Here is a 22756-nt window from a genome sequence, read left to right as displayed (position 1 = left end):
GGGTGCCGCCGTCACCGACGAGGCCCGTCGCGGCCCAGGCGGGCTGCAAAAGCTGAGGACGCGCCAGAGAGCAAACGTGCAAGGGATTCCCAGCACGGCACACCGGATAGCAATGCCAGGCACGCATTTCACCGGAAAAACCTCTACCACGCGTACAAGCCGTGGATGCCCTAACAGAATACCAGCACCTTGTCTGCAAAACTTGTGAAACACGGCCAAGAGCGGGTAACTCGTTTGACACGTCAGGCGACACGTTCGCACGAGACGCGGCAGCTCGTTCCACGGCTCCAGACGCCAGACCGCTCCGGAGCCCGAACCCGGGCCAGGCCCATCGCTGAGGGACTGGAGCGAGGCCCTTCGACAATCTACAGCCGTTTTGACAAAAATGAAAGCGTGCAACTGGCATCTGCGCTAGCTTAAGTTCACACGTTAAATTCAGTCGGTACCAACCAACCCAAGACTAACCTAAGCTAAACTTCTGTCATACCGTGGGATATCTAACAGGAAACGAATCTCAGCCAGAAGGCACAGATCCCCGAGCAGTCACACTGCAGCGCCTAGGATTTCAGCTGACTTGTACTAGGGGGAAAAAAAACAACAACTATGCACTGTATTGGTCAAAATTCTATACTGCACAATAGCATGATCTGACAGGTTTTTATTCTCGTAAAAAAGCCTGAAAACCTTGATTTTTCTTCCTCATCTTTCCCCCACAAAAGCTCCCTTTACAATTGTCCTTCATTTCTGTTACAACTGATGGCATTTCTGCTCATGGAAAATGAAGTACTAGAACTGTAGCCAGGAAACATAAACTTCAAATTAAATTTAAGCAAGTGTATTGTGGCTATACAGAAAACAAGCTAAGATTGAATTACTGCTGGAGAAATGATCTCCTATCTTTCCAAAACAGAGAAAGATTTACATACCAATTGGTTCAAATAGTGTTTCTAGGTCCCTAGGCATGAATAGGCGCATTATAAACACCTTAAGACAATGACACACATTGAACTTTGAATATATCTCAGATATATGAAAAGAAGGTAGTATTGGAAATCCTGAGGCTGACCAAAACAAAATCTGATCATTGAAATTTCAGTGCAAAAGATATACCAACAAAACCCCCTCTTTTTTTTTTTTTTAATTAAAAGTACAGACTTATCTCCTATACAGCTGACAGGTATTTCTATATATAAAAGAGAGAAAGCGCACACTATTTTTTCCTTTAACTGCCATTCTATTGTTTCTTCAAAGTTAAGAGCAGTAAGTCTATTCGCAGTTCATGTCAGCCTACCCCTGCTTAACACATCCAAAACCAAAGCAGCAGTATCTCACGTTCGCACTCTCAAGCATCTCTGCTCCAGAAGGCAACAGGCACGCCAGACTCCGGGGTGGCTTGTGAAGTGCAGAAATCGCAACTAGAAGATAACGGAGCAGGATACAAACCCACCTACTCAGCCAGACATGAAAGGCGAGTTCTGTGGTCAAGTGTGCAGCCAATCTACCACGAGGAATCACTTCCAAAAGACATTAAAACATACATTTTAGGTAGCTAAGTGATTACAGGTACCAGCCATTGAAAATATTTTTGTATTGTAGATATTTCTAGCACTTGATTCAGTAATACAACTCAATCTCATCTAACACTACTAAAAGGTATTTGAGAAATCATTCAAAGCTAAAAATGAGACCGTTCGAGACAACTACTGCTTATAAAAGATAGTGAAATCATATTGCCACATGATCAAAACTAAACAAACAAGGGACCTATAGATTTAGGCACACAGCAAGGCTACTGCATATGATTTATACCATGATTCACAGATGTATGTAATCTCAACTGATCATACAAAATTGTGGCACATGATACTCCGGAAAATTAAATGTATTCTTCTCAATTTAGATACACTCATGGAAATATGATTGTGATACAAGTGGAAAACAAATGTTAACCACCCACAGCTAAAGCACTGTTACATTTATCCCATTGATGAAGCAATACATTCAGTCAAATAATGATAGCGACATTTTAATCTATTTTTTCAGTAAAAATTAGTATCATTTGCACAAAGACTGAGGGGTGCATTTGGTAGAACTTCTGTGTATTGCAATGCTCTGCTCATGGAAACAAAGAAGTAGGAAAAAGAGAAAGTAAGTAGCAAGAGTCCTGCTGTAAGGCACTAAGAAAAACTGTACAAAATTAGTCTCTTATTAGGCTTAAAATTCCTGTTAGAAATGGTAACCCTGGGGTAGCATTCCAGGACACCCTTCCTGCCACTGTTTCTTTTGCTTGTGCCACAAGACATCCCTCTCATGTCAAATCTTTCTTAATACAGTGTATTTATCTCGTACAGCAGTTCATGTTTCTTCCCTTTAGACATTATTTCCTCCCACACAGACCTGTATCGCCCTCCCAAAAGCCTTTGTTTTCCCCTCAATATTATAAATGCCAGGTTCGCAAATTTGTGGTATTATGATATACTTCAAAAGAGCACCACTGATCTGCGAGATAGTTTATATTAGTCCTTTTCTGAAAACCTTGACTGAAAAGTGGCTATTGTGTATTTTGCTTTATAGCATGCTATTTTTAACCTGTGTGGTTAGCTTTACAAGTTTTCCATTCAACAATATTCTCTATCCAACTATGACTGTCAAAAGCATGAAGTATTTTTTCATTAGGTATCCATTAGTGCCTGGAGTGAGTCTCCCCACGTCTCTCCTCCTACCTTCAGTGGCTGGAAGCCTGAAGATTATCAGCCATAACCACGACTGCCAAAGTCCTCTCCGGAACAGATGCCTCTCACTGGGATTGTCTAGATCTTTCTACCTAGAGTTGTCTTCCTGTCCCCAGCAGGGACGTGACCTTAATTCAGCGGGCTGGCTCTCGTCCACACTCCCCACCATGACTCTGGCAATCTGGAGCTGCTAAAAGCTTCATTACTGCACACAGATGGTGCACAAATTCTCAAAAGTCGTTTGTGGAAGTGCCACAGTGGTGAAACCTCGGCACTACTGCAACGACAAAAGCACAGTGTACAAACCCAGCTAGCGCTTATCAAAGCCATAAAGAGTAAATAACGAATAAACACTGCTGCGATGACTGTAGGATGCAACGAACACACCTTGCGGCACGGGTTCAAAGCTCCTTCCTATGCCTAAGTCGGATTCAAGAGCAGAAGGGGATGCAGCCTTCACAAGTAAAACACAAGGGAAGACACTTCACTTTCAACAGCTCAGTAGCCACACAACAGTAAACAAGCAACTACGTAACTTGCATTTAACTTGCAACAGAAAGCAGAAACCACATATTCCCCAGGCAGTATGTGCCAGAATTCAACAGGAAAGCAACCAAACAGCAGAAGAAATACTGGGGAGCCTGCATCCACCACCCTGCTCACAAGAACAGAAAAAGGAAAAAAAAAAAAAAAAAGTCACTGAAAAGAGGCCAGGATCTTTTGAAGCAGCTGTCAGCACAGATCCTTATTAATTTGGGGCTGTGCTGCCACATAGGGTCATGAAAAGCCTGACAGAAATCAAATGCAGCTACAGAAATAGAGGTCAACATTAAGAGAGAAGGGGCAATGGATCATGAGTACTCAAACAGGCTTACTGCATCTCCTGCTTGCACTGAAGAGCAAAGGTTTTAAATCAATTCCTCGTGCTGCCGCTCCATGCCACAGTAGTTATTCTCAGTTATACCATTTTTCAATGCATTTCAATGCAAATAACTTGCATGCTTGCCAGAGCAGAATTTGTAAAAGTGACATATAAAACATGGCAGAGCATTACGAGGCAGGTAAGGCAATATATATTAAAGCATCTGGCCATCACATGATGAACAGCCTCTTTTTTATTTTTTTTTGGACACATTCACTCCTGTGCTTTGCTTCATATTGAATATAACTGAGCTGCTATTCTCAGAACATCAAAAACAACTAAGCACATTAGAACTCCAAAGTTATCAATAATCTGTTAAATGCATGAAAGCCAAACATTAAGGCCAGGTACAGTCCATCATTATTAGAGTTAGCTTTACTTAGCAAGTTTATGACGGGTCTGCAAGTGTTATCTTCCTGGGTCCTGAATTTGTATTCTCATCAGCCTCCCAAACTAATTTTGCATGCTTTGCCTATTCTCATCCTTAGCACTTCCATACAGCCCCTAATACCTTTTTGAAATCTTCTGCTTCTCCCACTGCCTGTAGATTGAAGAAAACACGGCTGCATTGCGAACCAACTAAACAGATACTTTCACTCTCAAAGCACCATTCCTGTCTGTCCATTCTACGTACTCATGTAGTTTAGAAGTCGCAACAAAGCAAACAGCCACAATGATGGTCTAATAAGGCACTTCAATATCAGAGCAGACTTTGTTTTCATTTGCTCAAGCAGGTTATTGTAGTAAGCTGCAACAGAGCCCAAAAATGGTCATTCACTGCTAACTTTCTTACAGTAGTTAATTTTTGAACTAATTTCCAAGGCTGAATGACCATTGCAGGTATTGCTGGGTAGCCAGTCCTTTTGCTGCACATCGCAATGCTTGATGAGCCAGCTCCCTTTTTTGGGGGCTTTACAGGTGCTTCCAAAACACTAGAGGCAAGTTATTTCCTTTGTTTCTGCCACTTGCAAATGAGTGGAACAGTTTCACAGATTTAAAAATTAATTACATGATTCCTTTTTAGATCACAAAGACAGCAGCAGCGCGTGTCAGCAATGCACCACAGAGATGACTTCTTTCATTCCGATACCAAAATATTGAAACAGAGAAACAAGTGACATGGTCAGCTACTCACTGGGCAATTAGAACAACACAACAGGAGTGACTGTGACACACTCCTTGCCAGAGCATTCAACCGCCACATTATTTGTATGATTTATGCACCATAAATCAAAGTTAGATTTCTACTATGCATGTAACCATAATCAGGAATTCAGATCAAGTTTCTACTACATTCAGTAAGAGTATGTGAAAGTATTTATGGCAGAACGTTTTTAGCTAATCTTACATGATTCATTTGAAACATGTAGGATCCTTCCCACATGATTCCAGCAAAAACTGAGTTTTATTTCAGAAGCCCTCTTCCCCTCAGAACAAGGTCTTTCATTGCTCCTTGCAAATCTATGCCATCAGAACATAGATATACAAAGGCTGATTCAGGCATTTTGTCTTTTAACTGGTGAACAATTAATTTCTGTTGTTATTCTTGTACTAAACTTACATCGTTAGCCATTTTAACACAGTCCTTATAGACTTGCACAGTTGATGAAAGCAGTAAAACACAACTTGTCTACACAGACAACGATCAAATCCAAACTTAGCATATTGAATTTCTGGGGAGGGAAGAGACATTTCATTTTGTGACACTGAAAGATGACTGCATATATGATTTTTATTTTCTTTTCCTATATTACTGAGGTCAGCATTGACGAAGTTAAAAAAAACTGCTGTCCAGAGCAAAAATGTCTAAAGTGCTCGTTTCTTCTGTCAAAAAAGAAGCTGCAATATCAACTAGCTTTGGATTTTTAGCATCAACATTAAGACAACATGGCAAAATTCAGCTTTCATACAGGAAATTCAAGCAAGCAAACAAAATAAGCCCCCTGAATCTCTGTTGATGATGAAACAATTAATAGAACATTGATTTTCAACAACCTATCCCAGAATTAATCCGAGTGAGTAGGAATACTAAAAAAAGAAAGCATTCTTTAAGTAGAGATAATGCAACAACTAATACCGCATGCTGATTTTTTTTGCTGGAGGGAGGATTGAATTATAATGGCTAGTTGATTCATTATATTCAGACGCATTCCTGAACCTTTAAGCAAGAGTACACACACTTGGAAGTCTCTGTATTTCCATTCCTTCAGATGTGAAAAATAAATAAATAAGTAAAGCTACATTCTTCTACCTTTGTGATGAGAATTCGATACTTCTCCACCAGATGATCGTTATTATGACACCCTGCCAGGAGCTGCCACACYTCTCCTCTTAGAGCCTCAGGGACGCCACTTCTCACCAGCGCTGACAACGTCTTTGGCCTCACGCTCAGATTGAGGTGCCTGGGCAGGGGTGAAGGGATGTTACCATGATTCCAATACAAATACATGAATACATAAGCAACAACTCTTGCGCAATGTTAAACATGTATAACGATAGGAATTTCAAAATAGTTCTTGTGTTGCCAGCATCAGTCAAGTTCAAGTTATGAAGGAGACAGATTTGGAGAAGCACTTTCCAAGCTATTTCCTTGATTCTTATTAAATCTAGATAGAATATAAACATATGTTATAAAACACTCAACAGCTCAAAAGTCTACAGCTAAAACTAGAATTGGAGGACAGATACCACATTGTGCAAGATCCAAAGATCTCTCTCTGAGCTTTAAAATTAAAAAAGTGTTACATATTTATCTCAAAGTATACCAAAAACGAGAATCAGTTTACAGAAGCATATATTGCTTTCTAGACCATCTGCACTAGAGTAGGCAGGTAACTGGCAGGGAAGGAGGGAGGGCAAGCAACCACAGCTGTCAAAAAAGCACACGTTCTTTCCTAACTACAGCCATGCATTTAAACAGCTTTCCCTATTACACAAGGTAGTCCTATCTAAACAGTTTTTTCTAGTTAGACTGGTAATAGCTCACAAATTGCAGTAACGTAAGTTATAAAAAATAAATACAATTTATACAGTTACAGAAAGTTAAGCTGGACAGTCCCTTCGTGGTTCATACATTAAAACCCCAGAAGACACAAGCTTTCAATCAAAATAATTACAGTTTTTCTACAGTGACTACAAGAAAACTTCTACATAAAATGATTAAGAGAACTGATAGATAAAACTAGGTAAAAACTGAACTTTAGTCATATTTATCGCATGCTCTTCTTAACAATAAACTGATGCTTAATAATGCTTCTTAACAGTCTAAGATACACGTGGATGATAATTTTACACAGTTTGAGACTCCTCGTTGCCTTCCTCCAGTCTACAATGGTCCAACACAATAATCTGTAGATTAGCTGTGGTGGACATTCAAATCAGAATATATTTCACAAGAGCTAATACCATAATCGCCCCCTTTGCTTTGTTTCAGGTGTGCGTGTTCTTGAAATTCTAARTCTTATCTCCCAAAATTTTAAATATCGGAATCTTCTCCATTAGAACAGATGCATAACTGAACTTCACTGCAGCAAGAGCTCCAAGCACTTTTAATTTAGAAGAAAATCTATTCTCTAAACCCAACCAACCACAGGAAATATTTACACATTTTATCTCTGTGTATTTATATTTATATACTTATATCTGTGTATATTTCACATATGTATCACATTTATTGTATTTATCATAAGGTATATAAATATATATGAATATTTATATAAAATACTTATTATAGATAAATATACAACCCCTTTGTGAAGATCTATAAAACTGCTTTGCCTTATCCTCAGATCAGAATAACAGTAATTCCAGTGAATATGGCCATGAACTGTTAGGCTGTAAATTAAAAGCCACAGACTACTAGATTTTTCCAAACTGATTTTGAAATGAGAAAATTATGTGACTCACCACTTATAAAATGAGCCAAATATTATTAAGAAATCACAAAATACCAATGCATATTTAATTGCTATACAAATTTAATTACAGGATTCTAAAAACCTAGCATGAAACTACCTGAACTCTGATTTTTATGATTTTCAATCCTCTTATGTTAAACGCTCAAGGATCATTACTTGCAAATACTCATTTTTTTGTTAAGAAGGGAAGCCCTTTAACACATATTAAAGTTGTTGTTGCCAGCATTAGCACAGAAGCACTCCATATCCTCTTAGAGCTGCCAAAGCATTTTCAATGACAGTCAGGTGGCTGAATTATCTTTCAGCCGTTGGAAGAGTTACAGAAAAATTCAAGTTGAAAGAAACTTTCTCATARCAGCAGATGTGTAGAGCTGATCTGTTAAAGATGTTTCTAAAAGTCTAGGGGAGGGAGGGAAAAAGGATTATACATCATTTTACCACAGCCTTCTCTTTCTCACAAATGTGTCATTGCTGATGTCCACTTTCCTAGAAAACAAACTGGAGTAAAAGGACTTATTTGAAAAAGTATTAAATAACTGTAGAAAATCAAAACTAATACCTGATTGTGATAAGCTTAATTTAAAGAGAATCCTGGCTAAGACATCACCTCAATACTTTTCCTCATCTAAAGCGCGTGGCTTAATCTAATCTCTGTTGTCCAGCTCCTTAGAGCTAATTTTCCATTCAGACCTCTGACTGCTGCACACTCTTTGCTCTGCTCTTCAACACTAGGAAGCAGAAGGCAACAGCTACAGCCAGAGTCGAAATGTAGCATACAGGAGCTCAGTCTGCTGACGCTGGGCTTGTCTGTCACCCTTGGGGGGGGGCAGGAGGGAACCACTGATTTTTGCAATAATCAGCATCAGCTTCTCAGAGCTGCTCAGGCGACTGCAAGATGACTAAAAGGTCCTTCAGGAAGGAAGAACGGGTGTTACATTAGCAACCTGACTGTCAAGAAACACTGTTCTCAGTATACTGGCATTTTCTATGAAAAAAATAGAATAGCTCATGCACTTCCTTCTTGGCAGGCTCTGGATCCATCTTCCTTTAGCTGAAGGGAAGAAAAGCATCTTTGCAATCCAAGTACAAATCTCCCATATTCTTAAGCTACAGTAACTAAGAAATGACAGCTGTAGAAAAAATTGGCTGTGAACTCCATAGGAGTTACAAAGTAGAATGGAAGTGATCTAGGCAAAATAAACACAAAAGAAAAGCTGCATTTTCTTTATACTACTTAGGAGGTTATATTTTCCTTAAAAAAAAAAAAATACACAGAAAAGTAATGCCATTGTTTTAAGAGATAACCATCAGCAACAAGCAACATAAGTGAATTTCTAGATGTTTTTTAAACATACACTCAAAAGCGAAAATACTTAAAACACCCTACTGAAAAAATTGGACATTCTGAAGCCAGAGAATAAGGGGTATTCTGGGGGATCAAGGAGGACTAAATCCATACTAATTTCATCTCAAGTGCCTTCCAGAATTAATGACAGCTCCAAGCAGAAGGAGCAAAGTCTGAGAATATTCAGAATGCGATTTTCAGAATCCAATTTCGCCACTTACCATTTGGACAGCAACTCTCCCCATGTCTCAAGAATTTTTTCTGCACACTCTTTGGAAACATCTCCAGAACCACTCAAGAGAGGTTCATCATTGTCTGCCAAGAGAAGAATAAAGGAGAAACTACGGAATCAGCAACCATTTTCCTACCTCTGCAAATTTAAACATTACTCTCCTAATTGTATCAGTGTATGGCAAGAAGAAATTCATCATTTGTGAAGGCACTGCCTGTGCGCTGAACAAAGCACTAAAAACTCACCAGGTACTTCAGAAGACAACCAAGAACAAGACAGGGTAGACAACTAAAGCAATAATGCAGCAGGTTAAGAAAATAAATTGAGAGAGATGGGTTTGCTCAGTCTTAAGAAGAGAAGGCTCCTGGAGATCTTCAATTACTAAATGGAAGGGTATAGAAAAGACAGAATTAGACTGTTTTTGGAGGTGTGCAGTGTTGCGAGAAAAGGCAAAAGACAAGCTGCAGCATTTGAAATTATGGTTAAATATAAGGAAAAAAAATTTACCATGAGAGAGACCAAACACTGAAACAGGGCCCGAGAGAGGCTGTGGAAACTTCATCACTGGAGACGGTCAAAATGCAACTGGGCAAGGCCCTGAACAACTTGATCTGTCTGGATCTACTTGGAGTGGGATGCAGCATTAGAGACCTCCAGAGGTCCCTTCAAATGTAAGTAATTCTATGTTTCTACCTCAAGCTTTTGGAAGACTACAAAAATTCTCAAAGAGCACAGCCTGCCTTATTTGAAAACCCAAAACACTGTAAAGGCTGAAAACACAGTAAAAGCAATGTGGTTTCACAGAGCAGCTGCAGACTTGCCATGTTCTCACAGACACATAAGAGCCCATGAAGTGTTAGCTGGTAACCTGCATATTACCAGTGAAAACCTAGCTCAGGTGTTACCTTGAAATAAAAGCATTGCATCACTTTCACTGAAAGTTTGCATTGCGTCTCTAGCACTGATAAAACAATTTTTCTAAATCAGCAAGCAGAAAATACCTTACTGGAACTGCCAACAACCTAAGCATCCCGAACTCAATCGTCCAAATAAAAGACTAAAGGATTTTATTTCCTTTATGAAATACAACAAGGGGTCATCGCATCACAGCATTTGCTGCAATCTGAACTGTTTAACTGTTTTGTACTTTCACTTTGAAAGTGTGAGCACCCACTTGCAATGTTGCAAGTGGTATCTACTATAAATAAAATACACATGTTCCTTGTCTAGAAAAGAATACCACTGTGGTTAGCATAGTGGTTACAGTTGAAGAACACTTTGCAAAGGAGTTAAATTTCAAACCACCTCCTTTTTTCCTCCTCCCCCCCCTTTTTTTTTTTTAATAAGGGGAAAGTAAGGCACAGAAGTGAAACAATTCACCCAAGGTCACATCTGAGGCCAGTGGCAAAGTCAAAAAGCAGAAACTCAAATCATTTCAGCTCAAAGTCATAAGGCCAGATACATATATTCTCAAAATTACTTCATAGCTTGGGTTAAGAGAATTTTAAAAAGCAGAAAAAAGATATTGAAAATACATTAAGTTTCAAGTTCAGCAGGTCCTGGTGTAGCTTTTTGTATTACAGTTGTCTGTGCTCTCCTTCTCACAAAAACATGCTGCTTGCATACATTTCTAACTAATATCAGTTTCTCATTTTTACCCTCAAATCTGTTCACAGCTGCTCAGGGAGGGGCAGAAATTACACAAAAATCCCCAGTTTTTACTTTTCACATTGTTCCAAATATATCATACTCAAGGCTTCCTGAGGCCCGAGCTGAACAAAGCGCAGACAGACCACAGAAGTGTCAGACGAGGGAGAGGCTGATCCAGGAATGCAGGGGTGCTGGTTATTGAATACTCACAGCCTCAAAGCACGAAAAAAAACCATCAGCAGGCCAGATTCTGACTGGAAAGGATTCAGCATGTTTCATAACTATGTTATTTACTGACTACCCTGGAAAAGGCTTCCATTTCGTTCAAAATATACAAAACATGCAATCCACATCTTACCTTCCTCTTCGTCATCCTCAGGAGGAGAAGGAATCATTGAGCCCTGTGACCCAGACTGAGGCAGACGAAGAGAGGGGCTTGCTGTAGTTTTTCTTCTCTCCCTTTCTGATTCACTTTCTAGACACACAACTTCATATAGCGTATCTGAGTTATTCTTTCTGTCCTTCTGCTTTATCTGGGAAATAAAAGAAGTTTCATTTTATTGAGAAAAGCTGTATGAAAATCCAGATTACTTTGTAAGGCTCTACCTTCTCTTTTTGGAGGAGGAAAGCTGACAAACAGTTTTCATCACATTCTACAACGAATAATGTTCAGTCTTTGCAGCGTCCTTAATGCATTGCTCAGGCCTGCAAGCGTTTCTGTGATTTAAAGTTTCTATTACTACTATCCTAGAAGAAACAGTAAGAATATTCCATCCAGAAGGTGGATAGATATTACAGACAGGACAGAAGAGTCATGCAGTTCTGCCATACACAGGTAAGCTCATCTTTTCCACTATAAATGGACTGGAGACGAATGGGATAGATTTCAAAGCTGTGAATGCACCTATCCTGCAAAAGATCTAAGAGAGGTTCTTGAATATGAAGCAACTCTGCCTTTAATTAAAAATCAGTGGAAAATTAAAAGCAAAACCTCTAAAATTAAGTCTGTTTTCTCTCTTGAACTTTTCAGGGATACTGGTGGGGGCAAAAGGAAAGTTCTTATAGTAATCGTTCATATTTACTTTCCCACTATAGCAATTGTCTTTAATGACGCTTCCAAGTCCTCTGTCTGTGTGTACATTGCTGACAAGAACACAGGCACACGAATTGTTGGGTCCCAAGGTCTATTATGTGGCCTTGTTTCCTCTTTAATTTTCAGTGGTATCAAACCACTGATTACCATTGAAACCACTCCATCAAACCATTTCATTATTTACTTTAAAAGGAAGATTTTTCTTTGTGAAGTGGTTCCAAAATTTTAATACATTTCAGGCAAACTGAACTTTTTTCCCCCAAAATTACGAAAAACAGAGTAGAAAAGAAAAGGTGATGAGAAGAGGGAAATATCATTTATAATTATACTCTAAACTCCCTGTGCTCAATTTTATCCTTTGGGGCATCCAATATCAAGGGGAATGCATCAAAACTAAAAAGACTAAATCACTAAATGTAATCTGAGAAAATAAAATAGCTCTGTTTCCACCATTTCCAAAAAAAGAAACACTGCCCAAGTAAGATAAGCCAATTCTACACAGCTGTATTTTTAATAGCTCAACTATGCCTCTATAGAAAAAGGTTTCCCTTCCAGGCTTATCAGGCAGTACACTTTATTTGCTGTTTCCACTATGAATTTTGATAATCTTCCATTAGGAAACACTGGAAGTTGGATAACCTGACAGTGCCTGTGGAAAAAAAAAAGAATTAGCTAAGTCAAGTCACAATGCATGTGAATTTAGTAAGACAAAAGATAAGAATTATCTAAGTAAGATAAGCTTCCTTTAACTACCAAGCAGAAAAGGCGCCTGTTGGAGGTAGTAAGATATTTATAGCTGAACTGCCTTAACTGTTCAACATCTCTATGCTCCACCTCAAAAATACTCTAAATAAAAAGACTGATCTCATCCATGAAGATTTTTCCACCTTGTATTTTGAAGGAAAGTTTCCAAAATGTTTATTCATAACTGTGTCCAAAACAGTTACACAGCTATTTAGCAGATTTTAGAGTTTTACATAAAAAAAATAGGACACAGGCAAAAAAGAATTCACACTGAACTTCATCTTTGTTACTACAACGAAATAATGCCACTACTCACTAGCACCTTAATGCAAGTGCAAAAACAACCCAGAAAAGCCTCCAATTTCATTCCAATTCTCTTTAAAAAGTAAGAAGTATCAAGAAATCAGAAAGACTTTAATCTTGCTTTCTTGGGCTCTACCCAGAATTATTAAACCTGGAGACACACACATCCACATTGTTGTTTGCTTTTGTATTTTTCCATCCCTTTGAACAGCACGTTCACTTCAGAACAATAATTTCTAAGGCAGGAGAATGGCAGCTGCTTCAAATACATTATCTCCTTAGTAATTTGTACCTTCAACTTTCCAGGCTTATTTTGAGAATAAGTTATTGCCTTGCACTGTTATGAATATCCTAGACAGAAATAATCCTTTTCTTTTTAGAAGTTAGGGTAAAAAAGGAAGCTGGAAAAACAGTAAAATTTTTAACAAGTTCTAGGGTTTTTTTTGTGATTGGTTGGATATTTTTCCCCAAGGGAAAAAATTTAGGGAATGCGTGAAATCTCTGCTTCCAACTATGTACAAGGGGGAAATTGCCTTTCTGAAATTATGAACTTTCTGGGGGGTGGAGGTAGGAGGGGAAAGCTTGTAGGTTAAATATTAAATTTGCATCAGTCTTGCATTTCAAAATTTTGTTAGAATTCAGTCCTTAAAAAAAGTCTTTTTTCCCCCTCTAATTTCAGGCAGATGTTTGCTCATATAAAAGAGCAGTTGGATTTGTATGATAAAGTCTGTTTAGTATCATACCAAATAGCATGTCACCAGAATTACRTCAAAGGGGGTTTTGTTCTTAACCCTTAGTTTTACATATTCGCCCTATGTAACCCTTTTGCAACCAACCCTTGGCATAGCCCCAGATCGCAGATGAATCCTTGGTTCTGTTTATTTCAAGGTTCGCCTGAAAAATCCATAAACCTCCACATAACTTTGCAATCTCATCAAAACTATCAAAATTTGTTTTGAAACAAGGACAGCCAGTTCTTTATAAGAAGTTTAGACAATCAGCAACAATTACCATAATGAAAGATTTTTAGATCTCAATGTTTTGCTCCTGAATCAAAGAGGGATGATAAATACTGTTCCATTTTAGAAAAAAAAATCACATTAGTAAAGGCTTTACCAACCACAGAGAGAAACAACTACGCTGAAGTTCTGACCTTCTCCCAGTCAGTCAACTTCAGGGTAAAGGAACAGGTGCAAATATTCCCCTGGAGTTCCCACACCTCCGTTCAAAACAGGACTTTAACCTACTTCTCCTCCTAAAACATCATAATGAAAGATGAGGAAAATGAAACATGAATGATACATGTACACCGAACACCCTCATGTTAGAGCAAGTCAGGCCGCCCACCTGTGGTGCAATAGAAGGATGCAACTCATTCTGCTGGTCTCAGTAGGACCAAAGAGGGACAGAGAGGTTTCAGGACAGGCCCTAGTAACTAAAATTCACCTTTATCTCCAATGCATGTGTATTTATTCAGCACTATGCCATAAGCCTACTTCTCAAGTCTCCAAACAACATAATCGACCAAACCTCTGTTATACCTGAAATCCAACCTTGCCAAATACCAAATCAACTGTAAATTAAAAAACAAACCAGCAAAAGTGTTACCTGTTTCAGTTTTAGGAAAAAGTTTTCCGTAGAGCTACGTTTGCTGAAGGGCCAGAATAATCTCTCATTAGGTGAGCAAACTCTGACTTTAGTCTCCAGAATGAATCGAACAGGTTCCTGAACCTCAGTTATCACCAAATCCACAGCAGTGGTCATGAACAGTACTTTATCTAGAGAGAAAAAACAAAGCAATATTATTAGCATTAAAAGATCTCAAACAAAATACTCTAATCTTTTTCCTAGTAACATTAAAAAACAAAACCAAGTTTTCTGCAGAATTCCCTTTTTGCCTAATTTAACACTTTAAAGCCCAGAAGTTTCAAAGCACATGGAACTGGAAAATAAGATCACTATGCACTGTATAGTAGAGAGAGCTTTTTCAAATTCCCACTGAAATTTATCAGAAATCTTCGTTAAACATCGATCAAGGATTTGATTTGTATACTCAACTCCACAGTGCAGATCTTTTGCCATCCAGCCTAATTACATTTTGCTTGGTTTTCTTGATTCTTTTTGTTTAGTTATTAAAACAACATTTAATTTCCACCACATTAAACACAACATTTAAGATCATCACAGTTATAAGATTTAAAAAACGGATTATGCACTGTGCTGCCCCAAAGGGAGGCAACTGGACTCAGTGACCCATGAGATCCCTTCCAGCAGTAAATGAGAAATTGTGTCCTTTAGGTAGGATGGCATTCAACCTAGCAGCAGATTGCACTTGGAGAAGTCAGCTGCCCTAGAAGTGCTGCCTTTGCCCTGTCAATTCCCATGAATCTCCCCAACCTTTGGTACATAAGTGCAGCAACAGATTGAGAAGGTGATCATTCAGCTGCAGTAATGACAGCTCTGTTTCAGGACTCAAGAGAGCAATGCAGCATCAGTTATTTTAAGATCACATTGGAATATTTTACTTTCATTCTCATAGGCAGAGAATGTTTTTTTTTTTTTTTTAATCTGAATTGGCCATGGAAACTAAGCCAAGAGGAAACCTGCAGCAGCCATTCAGTGCAGTTCTCAATGGGATTCTTAAGAAACTATAATGAAAGACAAGGCCCCTGCGACCTGTCCCCGTGCTCAGTCTGTACAACCTACTGGGATACACAGTTATTCTTACAAGCTACTACTACTAAATACAGGACTTCTTTCCTAGCCTTCTGTTTGATTGACTTTGAAATCACATCTGGTATCCTAGTTTCTGAGAGTATATGCCAAACAAATTGAATTCAGAGGCCCACAATATAGAATTTATTACATTTATGCTACTAAAAGAAAAGTGAAAAAAGTCTTTTTGCAGGATTCATCTTAAAAAGCGAGAATTGACACAATCCCCACTAGGTGAGTCACTTGCCCTGCCTAGGAATAAAATCTGGCAAAGTTCATACCTTTTGGTGTTTCTTCATTTACAAACTGGAAGTGTGGAGATTTTTGATTCCAGCTCCCAGTGATCACATATGACTTCCCATCAGAACTTTTACCCATGGACTCCTGTGAACAGGGTAATAATATAAATAAATTACAGCAAACTGTATATTATGAAGAGTCTCAGTCTCATAAACAGCTACTGCACTGGCAAGAGAAGGGCAAACATCTGCAGTCTATGTTATGTTGTCCTGCAACAGAGATAACTCTGAGGATAACAGTTCCCATACAATCTTTGATCTCCTAGCTGATAATATAAAAAGGCCAATTAATGCTAATTGTTATATGTGTACATATTATGAACATCTATCTAGCAAGACCTGAAGAAAGATCAATAGCTCATTTTGGAGATGGATATTTGACAGCAACTTTTAGCTCACACAAGCCTAGGTGAGATCACAGTCAAGTACTTAGAAAGACAGGACTCCAAACTGCAAAGGTTTGGGGGTTTTGTTGTTGTTTAAAAACAAACAAAACAAAAAGATCTTTTCAAACTTTAAAAAAATTGTTCTGGAAAATTCAAGACAATCTAGTCATTCTGGCCTCATTTTGTACCATGTAGTCTCTGAACAGCAGCTGCCTGAATGGTAAAGCATTTGAACACACAAGGCTTTAATCCTGCACCTAARGGATGTAGTTCATTGCCTCTAATACATGAAAACAAATCATATCAGAACACCACCTTACAAGCTGCTGAACTTGTAAACTTGGCAAATGTTTTACATTAACATACATCCTACTTCACTGTGATACTTTAATAAACCAGTTGTGTTTTATTTAATCCCAAGTAACTATTTTATAAAGTATGTTTTGTTCTAAAATATCAAAGTTGTAAAAACAAGGATTAAAAAAAATTAAAAATTTAAAATGCAAGAATTATGGGTTTTTGCACAATCCTAACTTAGTTCCTTTTTGCAGACATACTATGACACATTTTTAACATGGTCTCAGACTAGGCTTTTGTTGAGATCCAGCTWCATGCAGCATACAAAATATGTGTTACTCAGCTACTGAGAAACAAGTCAAAATTTTGTTTTATCCTCAGTATTCAGTGTGTCTATCTCCCAACCAACTTTATTTTCTGGGCAATAAAAAGCCTGCTGAAAAGCAAAATTATTCATGTACTATTGGACCGTTTCACGTACTCACAACTGCAAAAGTATGCACTTCACAAACATGAACAAGTTTATTTTCACAACACACCTGTGAAGTCAGACAATCTCTATCATCATTTCACAGATGGAAAACTGAGTCACAAAAATAAAGTGCCCAACAATTCTCAGTGATATCTCTGAAGCAGTTCAGGCCTCATTTTACACAGTGAGAAGTACGCTGTAACACATTATATGCTCAAAGTACGGCACTTCTGAAAATAAGGCTCCATCTGTCTTCTTCCAGGCCCCTAAACGAGAACACTCATAGCCGGCTGTGCAAAATTGGGCAAGTCCCTTGACCATAACTCTGTAGCAGGGGCAGGGATTCAACCCAGTTCCCCAGGGCTACACTCAAGGGCACAAGCTGCAGCATCAGCCCACGTTAACAAGTGTGCACAAGCATCTAAGCCTTTTCTGTCTGTTCTGAGATCACACACAATCATAATAATAACTACTGAGTTTTGTTAATAAAAAGTCCTTACCAAATCTAAAAGGTGCATGTCACCACTCCGAACATCTTTTCCACGGCTAAGGAGGAGGCCAAAACATCTGCAAAACCAGGCAACAAATTAATCTGTGAAATTTAGATTTACTACTCATAAACAAACCTATTTAAGCCTACTTAAATATTCCTTGTCATACACCACAAGCAGCCCATGAATACTATAGCAAATTGACAAATTTTGACATTTGAAATCGGTATCAAGCACATCAAGCAAAACAACATCACGACAATACCAACAATATCAAGCAAGATTTCATCAGCATGTTTACAGTATGATTTTATCCTGCCTTCAGGAGCCTGGAAAGTTGTTTAGTTATCTTCATTTGCAAGAAGAGTATAAAACACACACAACTAACATGGGTTCCATATTCTGCAGGTAGAATGATGTTTCTTGTTCTTCTCCTCCTCCCCACAACTTTTTTTTTGGAGACATATTTGCACAGAATTTACCCTTTGATAAAGATGAGAACCAGGAAATTCCAGATGAAGTGCAGGGACCTGTCTTTTATGATTTTATTTCTCAGAGACTTCTGGCCCACAGAGGTATATTCCACCTCATCCTCTGGTTTACCACACTGCCTCAAGTTCCTGCATTTCACTTCAGACTACAAAGGCTGCAGGAGCTGTATCTTTTCTCTGCAGTATAAGCAGCACTGAACTCTACCAGTAGTCAAAAATTGTAAGTTTATTCTAAGCAGTGAAATATTTAAAGTCTGAACTCTCCCCTTCCCTACACAGACACTTCATATCCTGGAATTCTGTACCACAGCAGATTCAAAGCGTGTGTATGACAATATTCTCAGATGCAACAGAAATGAGACGAAAGCAAATATCTGAAATAACTCCATCATTGATTATAGCCTTAGCATTTCAGACAAATTGACCATTTAAACTAAAAGCAGTAAGTTTTTACAAGAAGCTTTTGAAACAGACACTTACAGGAGATGCAAGCAACTGATTCTACAATCAGGTCTGTGCAAGAATTCATGGAGCCTGTATTGTCCCCCCTGCCACACACACACTGAGCACCTCCATGAGATTTTTTGCGAAATCCCAAAGAGAGATGTAGTTAAATTATATAAATGGAGTATTCATAGAACAGTTACTAACCTGCTGCCTCAGAGGAAACAGCTCCATAACTAAACATCAAACAGATAAAGAATTTTTAAAAATCTATTAAATTACCTCTCAATAGCAAGTTCTTTATTAGTGGTCTGTTGAACGTAAATCACTATCTTCTTATCAATTCCTTGGCGGAGCTTAAAGCATTGCCTGTCCTTGTCTTTGGGAACTGCACTGTTATTTACCAGGGAAGGAAAAAAAACTCAGAGCGTCATTTATCTGTATTCCTTGCATGTATCAAAAACAGCATCAGACATTCGGTGAAGTCAGCTTCTTATACAAAAGCACTCAAGACCTTTCTTCCTTGCACACTGCAATCAGTAACATGAAAGAAATGGCAACATAATTAGGTGATTGTATTTCATCATAATTAGGTGAAAACCAAGGACACTTAATTTTCAAAATAAACACTACTCTATTTTCATACTTTGAGGCTTATTCTTGTGAGACTTCCAGCAGCATTTGAAGAAAGTTTCTAAATATGGATTCCCCATATAACATGCAAATATTTGTTAAGCAATTACTCATCAGAAACTGTGTACCACTTTCTTTCACAAGGCAGGTGACCACTGGAGCACATGATAAGCCAACAAGCCAAAAGGATGCACCAATCTTTAGACTGAGAGTTTTACTTATTTTTTCTCTGGAGAGAGCATCTTCTCCTAAATGCGGCCCAAAGCTGAGTGTGCTTTAGTGGGAAAACCTAGATTTATACTTCAATATCAACATAGATGCTGAAGTTCTGGCATCAATATTCCCTTTTGAACAGCTCTGTTGCAGTAAGTCCTGGACAAAATTAGACTGTTGGGGTTTGATTTTCTTTTAAATCATCTACTTGGCTCACTTTTCCCTTGGATATAAAAATAATCTTTATTTTATTTCAGACTTCTCAACCTATGCATTGTGACCTCTGGGATTTGCAAAATGGGCTGTGCAGTATTGCCCACAGCTCAACACCTCCAACAAAAATTAGGTTTATCTTCTGACAGCAGTTGCTTACCCAGGCCAGGGAACTGCAAACTACCTGTAACTGTCAGCAGCTGTTCCATGTGCTGGGGCAGGACAGCGGATTCACACCCAGTGCACACAGTCAGACCTCATTTCCCCAGTATGAGGGAACCGCATTACCAGTGACCCAGGGTGACAAATGAAGGTAGATGAGATAAGACAAGGTCAGGTACATTAAAGACTAAGATCAGAGATCGCCTATGTGAAAGCGTTCTCTTAACTTCTAGGTCACTAGGGGTCTGCACTTGAAGGGTCAAACACAGATTAGTGTCAAACCGCTAACACCAGCTATTTCAGCTAAAGCTTGATCTGTACAGCACATACAGCGTAGGTAGGATTCTGCATAGTCCAAGACAAAAACCTGCTTTTCTTCACTTTGTATAGAGTAGGTACACGGTTTTTAAACAATTGCTCTCCTCCACCCCTAATGCAACCATATTTTTGTGGCTGAAAAGACCTTTAGGTGTATGTCCACAGCAAAGGCTGAGGTTCGATGTGCAATCCACGCTGACATACCTGAGTTGGCTATGACTGAAGCAGCTCTTGGCAGAACAACTTCCAGATGCCACGGAAGCATTAAATCCTCAGCTGGCTTACACTGCCTGCACTGCTATGGCTACGCTGACATTGGTACCAAGTCAGCAAGACTGAGCTTCACCTGCTATATCGCTGTGTGCTGCAGCCACGCTCCTACCTGCCTGCACCCCAGGGGCTGGTGTTGCATACAAGCCCCAGATCCTCCAGGATCTTTCAGGCTCAGGCCCTTAGCTAAGCCATTTCTTCAGTTTCTAACGCTTGAGCAGTGCTTTGGATTGTCTACAGTGGAAGATGCTAAATAAATACGGGATTATTAAATGGGATTTTTTTTTAATTAAATAAAGCTTGAGCTGGATGTAAATACAAGAAAAGAAACATCTCTGAAGTTTTGGCTAAGAGTCAATATGCTCAACAAGTCAGAGGATTTGGCAGACATGCTGTATTGAAATAAAGACACTTGAGCAATTACAGAACACTATAAATGGTTACATGAAACACCTGAGGACACTGTACATAGGCTGAGCAAAAAACCAAAAAAACAAAAAAACTTTTAGCAAAAATTAAAGACGACCAAGGTTCTCCACCATCAGACATAACAGGAAAATAGCACTAACTGATACAGTGTAAAAAGCTGCCCTAACACCCCCCCACACACACACACACCACCACTTTCTATTAACACCTGGATTAGGGAATAATATTCTGTCTTTTGGGATAATCTGTCTTTTGGGATCAGCCAAATGATTTGAAAAATTCCATTTTTCACAGTTGCATGTTTTCTCTGTCTTCTCTCATGAGACTTTATTAAAAGTATGCACACTTATGCTTCCTGTAGCATTCACACATCCACAGAACCTTTGAAATCCTGGCCATAAATGTGCACAATTCTGGTAGGAAAGCAGAGTCACTATGTTGCATTTTCAGCTTCAGCAGTGGTTCAGCTGAACACGATTTAAGCTGCATTGCACAGAAAAGATTTTAAAGACAAAAGAGGAATATAAAATAGAAAAAGCACTTGGCAGGCAGCATCAGAGTCAGTTCAATGAACAAGATGGAAGACTTCAGAGAGTCATCAGTGATGAGCAATTTTGTTTAAATTAGAATAGGAAACTTTCAAAACGGGAATTTAGGAACCATCTCAGACTCACACTCTCCATTCACTCACCTTCCAACAACAGAAACTGATGCAAATGAAGAATCTATACCTGAAATAACCTTTCCCGTCATCTTCTTTGATTTCCAGTGACACAGAGAAGGTGAAAATATCACTGTCTGGAGTCTGTGGGGTGGCAATGGCTGAGRGCGGAGTTTGTTTGGCAGAACGACGGAAGGCAGTGGCAAAGCTGTAAAGTATTCGGCTCACCTGCATTTAGATGGCACCAAAGAAAGATCAGAAAGGTATGGGTATAGGGGATGCAAGAGCTGAAAACCTACCTGCATTTTCTCTAAATAATAGAATGAGAAGTAACCATAAAAATGATTGCGGTTCTAGCATCTAATTAACCATTTTTTATATGCGTCTTTAAAGGATAAACTATTAAATCCACATTCTTATTTTGCAGCTAAGATTTCTATAATTTTCTTAATCTAGAGTAGAAAAAAAGCTAAGAGTGATGAAGGAGATTACTCCCAATGTGCCTGAAATAACCATTTTTTTTATTCTGGAAGTAATCACTATTCCATTCTATCTCAGTAATAACTTTTGCATCTAAAATGTAGTTATCATTTGAAAAAGAAAATAAAAAAGAAAAGAAAAGATTCAACTTACAGCCTCTTGGATTTCACATCGGAAGACATGAATCCTGAAGAGTTCTGCATTGTAGTGGCTTTCAGTGAAAGCAAAGCAATCACTTTCGGGGGTTCCATCATGCCCTCGTACACAGAAAAGGATTTTATAGATTGGATAATTTGCTATTTCTGTGTTTGTTTGAGGATCTAAGAGTCTGTTAAAAGAGAGAAAGAGAGAGAGAGAGAAAAAAAAAAAAAAAAAGCTTGCAGCTTTAGAAGAGTTACTCCAGGCAGCTATTCACTTGCAAGCCTGAAAGACTTCATAGCTACTGGAGAAAGTACACTACAAAGACACTAACGCCTGATTATCATTTACTACAAAGCTTGACTAGAAGAATTATATTTAAATTGAAGAGTATAAAAATACACAATGCAACACACTTTCACCAATAATTTCCCCATAGTTTTCAAGGCTTAACCTTCAAACAGCTACACTAACATACAGCAGTGGAAGAACATGTAGGCTAGCAACTCTCAGACTCCCAGTAACCTCATCATTATTAAGCTTTGCACAACATCCATTTTCCAGCCCTAAAAACTGAATACCTTTCAGGCTATTCCCACTACTACATTTCAGGCACCTTGGATCATAATAATATTTGATACCAATCCTTGGGCATAAAATGCCTTTGGTAAACAAATCCAAATCATCACTTTTCTCAAACCTCCTT

The 22756-nt window shown here is 38.6% G+C and overlaps 2 protein-coding genes across 2 annotated transcripts in view; both read right to left on the bottom strand.

Moving 5' to 3' along the window:
- The window catches only part of GPR21 (G protein-coupled receptor 21), a 3478-nt gene extending 3219 nt beyond the window's left edge, over positions 1-259 (bottom strand). Inside the window, exon 1 of the mRNA XM_026090201.1 lies at positions 189-259. The gene's annotated coding sequence lies outside the window, so the exon portion shown is untranslated. The remainder of the gene's footprint in view (positions 1-188) is intronic.
- Positions 1-21622, bottom strand: part of RABGAP1 (RAB GTPase activating protein 1) — a 60488-nt gene extending 38866 nt beyond the window's left edge. Inside the window, exons 1-8 of the mRNA XM_026090188.1 lie at positions 21463-21622; positions 18816-18926; positions 17608-17674; positions 15935-16037; positions 14547-14716; positions 11157-11331; positions 9138-9231; positions 5906-6056 (exon numbers count right to left, since the gene is read on the bottom strand). Of these exons, the coding sequence (XP_025945973.1) occupies positions 5906-6056; positions 9138-9231; positions 11157-11331; positions 14547-14716; positions 15935-16037; positions 17608-17674; positions 18816-18926; positions 21463-21524 (933 nt within the window). The 5' untranslated portion in view covers positions 21525-21622. The remainder of the gene's footprint in view (positions 1-5905; positions 6057-9137; positions 9232-11156; positions 11332-14546; positions 14717-15934; positions 16038-17607; positions 17675-18815; positions 18927-21462) is intronic.
- Positions 21623-22756: the final 1134 nt, after the last annotated feature.

The sequence above is a fragment of the Apteryx rowi genome, unplaced genomic scaffold (genome assembly GCF_003343035.1).
Source record: "Apteryx rowi isolate R43461 unplaced genomic scaffold, aptRow1 scaffold_120, whole genome shotgun sequence".
Classification (NCBI taxonomy): Eukaryota; Metazoa; Chordata; class Aves; order Apterygiformes; family Apterygidae; genus Apteryx; species Apteryx rowi.
This window is presented reverse-complemented; position numbering and strand designations above follow the sequence as displayed.